The following is a 2500-nucleotide window of genomic DNA, read 5'->3' on the forward strand; positions in this document are numbered from 1 at the left end:
AGCGATGAGTCAGCGTCTTCACTGTGGCTGCAGGAGGAAGAGGAGGAGGAGTGAGTGGATGTGTGGGGGGAGGAGCCTCTGGGCAGCAGCAGGGTGGAGGGCATGCAGAGCCACGCCTCCAGGTCTGACAGCTTAGAGTAACTCAGCATCTCCAGGACGCTGCAGGACAAAACACACCAGCATCATTCTCACTCTCACTCTCACCTCACTCTCACTCTCACTCTCATCTCAATCTCACTCTCACCTCACTCCCACCTCACTCTCAATCTCACTCTCACTCCCACCTCACTCTCAATCTCACTCTCACTCCTACCTCACTCCCACCTCACTCTCGCCTTACTCTCATTCCCACCTCACTCTCACCTCACTCTCACTCTCACCTCACTCTTGCTTCAGTCATGCTTCACTCACACTCATTGATCACACGCTTCACACGCTTCACTCACACTGGTCCCTCAGTCTGGTTGTCCTCAGATGTTCTGTCTGTCTCTGTGTGTTAGTGAGTGAAGCATCAGGTGAGTCAGCTGATGATGATGATGATGATGATGTTGATGATGATGATGATGTTACCTCTCCTCTCCAGAATCTCCATTGTTCTCCTCAGCACTGAGGAAGAGGCAGGAAGTCCTGGAGCCCGACAGGAACAGGGCAGATTTATCCGAGTCCACAGACATCTTGAGCCATCGCTGCACCGAGATGGAAACACAGCGGCAGAGCTGAGAACCTCTGGAGACCTGGAGGACAAGAGAGCAACCAGTCAGAGCAGAACAGAGCAGAGCAGAGCAGCAGAACAGAGCAGCGCAGAGGAGCCTCCACTAGCAGGACGTGGAGATGATCTGAGGAGACAAACACAGACTCAACCTCCTCCTCTAGTCCTCTGGTCCTCCTCCAGTCCTCCTCTAGTCCTCTGGTCCCCCTCTGGTCCTCCTCTAGTCCTCTGGTCCTCCTCTGGTCCTCCTCCAGTCCTCCTCTAGTCCTCTGGTCCACATCCAGTCCTCCTCTAGTCCTCCAGTCCTCCTCTGGTCCTCCTCTAGTCCTCTGGTCCTCCTCTGGTCCTCCTCCAGTCCTCCTCTAGTTCTCTGGTCCTCCTCTAGTCCTGCTGCAGAGTCCTGGGTCAGTGTGGACTCCGCTGGTCTGAGGTCTAGAGGTCTAAAGACCGTGAAGATGAAACAAAGGCGCATTTACCGCCGTGTGCAGCTGAAAAGTTTCGGGTCGAAACAACAAAGCCGCTTTAGGTTCTGAGCTTCAGACTTCCCGGTTCCGCTCATTGTTCCGTGTTCGTTCCGTGCATTTTCCTGAAAACCCCGCGGAGCAGAATCGGGATGTTTGGGAAGTTTGGGAAGTTTAGACCAAATTAAAGAGAAACTTTGAGCAGAAAGACAAAAAAAGGAAGAAACTTTACCGAAACGTTCCGTCTTTCTTCTTCTTCCCACTGAGGCGTCTTCCTCCTTATACTCCTCCTCCTCCTCCTCTCCCGTTTCTTCCTCTGCTGAAGCATCTGCCCCCACACACACACACAGACAGAGAGGGGCAGCGACAGACGTGCAGACAGACAGACAGATTTGATTGTAATCTTTAAACAAATCCCTGTATTTGATTCTTTCATTCTTTTGTCCTTCTGCATGTGTTGTTTTTGTGTTTCTTTCTTTCTTAAACGTGTTCCATCATAATGTTAGATTGTCTTATTAGTTTAGTTTAAATGTTCGGGTTTGTAGATCTGAAGCTCGTGAGGTCAAACAGGAAGCATCATTACACAACAACACGTAAACATCCTGTTTCCTCCTCAGCGATCTGATTCTCTTATCTCTCTTTTCTTCTTCTTCTTCTCTTGGGTTTATTCCTCCACAGCTTCCTGTTTCCTTTCATGAATTCAGGAGAGAATAAAGTTTGACGCTCACAGAATCAAACTCAGCCTGCAGCTCTGCACGTTCACCACTAGAGGGAAACCTTCACCTACACGCCTGATAGAAGCATGTAGTCACTCACAGTGACCACAGGGGGCAGCGAGACTGTCTGTCTGTCTGTCTCTGTGTGTCCCTGTCTCTCCTTCTCTCTTTCTAGGTCTGTCTCTCTGTGTCTGAGAACATCTGTCTCATGTTGATCATCAAAGTTCAACATGAGACATGAGACAGGTCCCAGGGAGACAGTGAGACATGAGACAGTGAGACATGAGACAGGTCCCAGGGAGACAGTGAGACATGAGACAGTGAGACATGAGACATGGTCCCAGGGAGACAGTGAGACATGAGACAGTGAGACATAAGACATGGTCCCAGGGAGACAGTGAGACATGAGACAGTGAGGCATGAGACATGGTCCCAGGGAGACGGTGAGACATGAGACAGTGAGACATGAGACAGTGAGACATGAAACATGGTCCCAGGGAGACAGTGAGACATGAGACATGAGACATGAGACAGTGAGACATGAGACATGGTCCCAGGGAAACAGTGAGACAGTGAGACATGAGACATGAGACAGTGAGACATGAGACATGAGA

The 2500-nt window shown here is 50.3% G+C and overlaps 1 protein-coding gene across 2 annotated transcripts in view; it reads right to left on the reverse strand.

The window, feature by feature from the left end:
• The window catches only part of LOC142990348 (ankyrin repeat and fibronectin type-III domain-containing protein 1-like), a 6545-nt gene extending 4627 nt beyond the window's left edge, over positions 1-1918 (reverse strand). Inside the window, exons 1-4 of one of the 2 annotated variants that reach the window (XM_076140115.1) lie at positions 1403-1918; positions 862-1149; positions 571-734; positions 1-159 (exon numbers count right to left, since the gene is read on the reverse strand). The exon at positions 1-159 is cut by the window's left edge and continues 3 nt beyond it. In XM_076140115.1, coding sequence (XP_075996230.1) covers positions 1-159; positions 571-674 — 263 coding nt within the window. In that variant the 5' untranslated portion in view covers positions 675-734; positions 862-1149; positions 1403-1918. Of the gene's footprint in view, positions 160-446; positions 490-570; positions 735-861; positions 1150-1402 lie in introns of those variants that run through there. The other variant, XM_076140116.1, reaches the window with a different exon arrangement.
• Positions 1919-2500: the final 582 nt, after the last annotated feature.

The sequence above is a fragment of the Genypterus blacodes genome, unplaced genomic scaffold (assembly GCF_046128005.1).
Source record: "Genypterus blacodes isolate CSIRO-AG114 ecotype Tasmania unplaced genomic scaffold, CSIRO-AGI_Gbla_v1 ptg000515l_1, whole genome shotgun sequence".
Taxonomy (NCBI): Eukaryota; Metazoa; Chordata; class Actinopteri; order Ophidiiformes; family Ophidiidae; genus Genypterus; species Genypterus blacodes.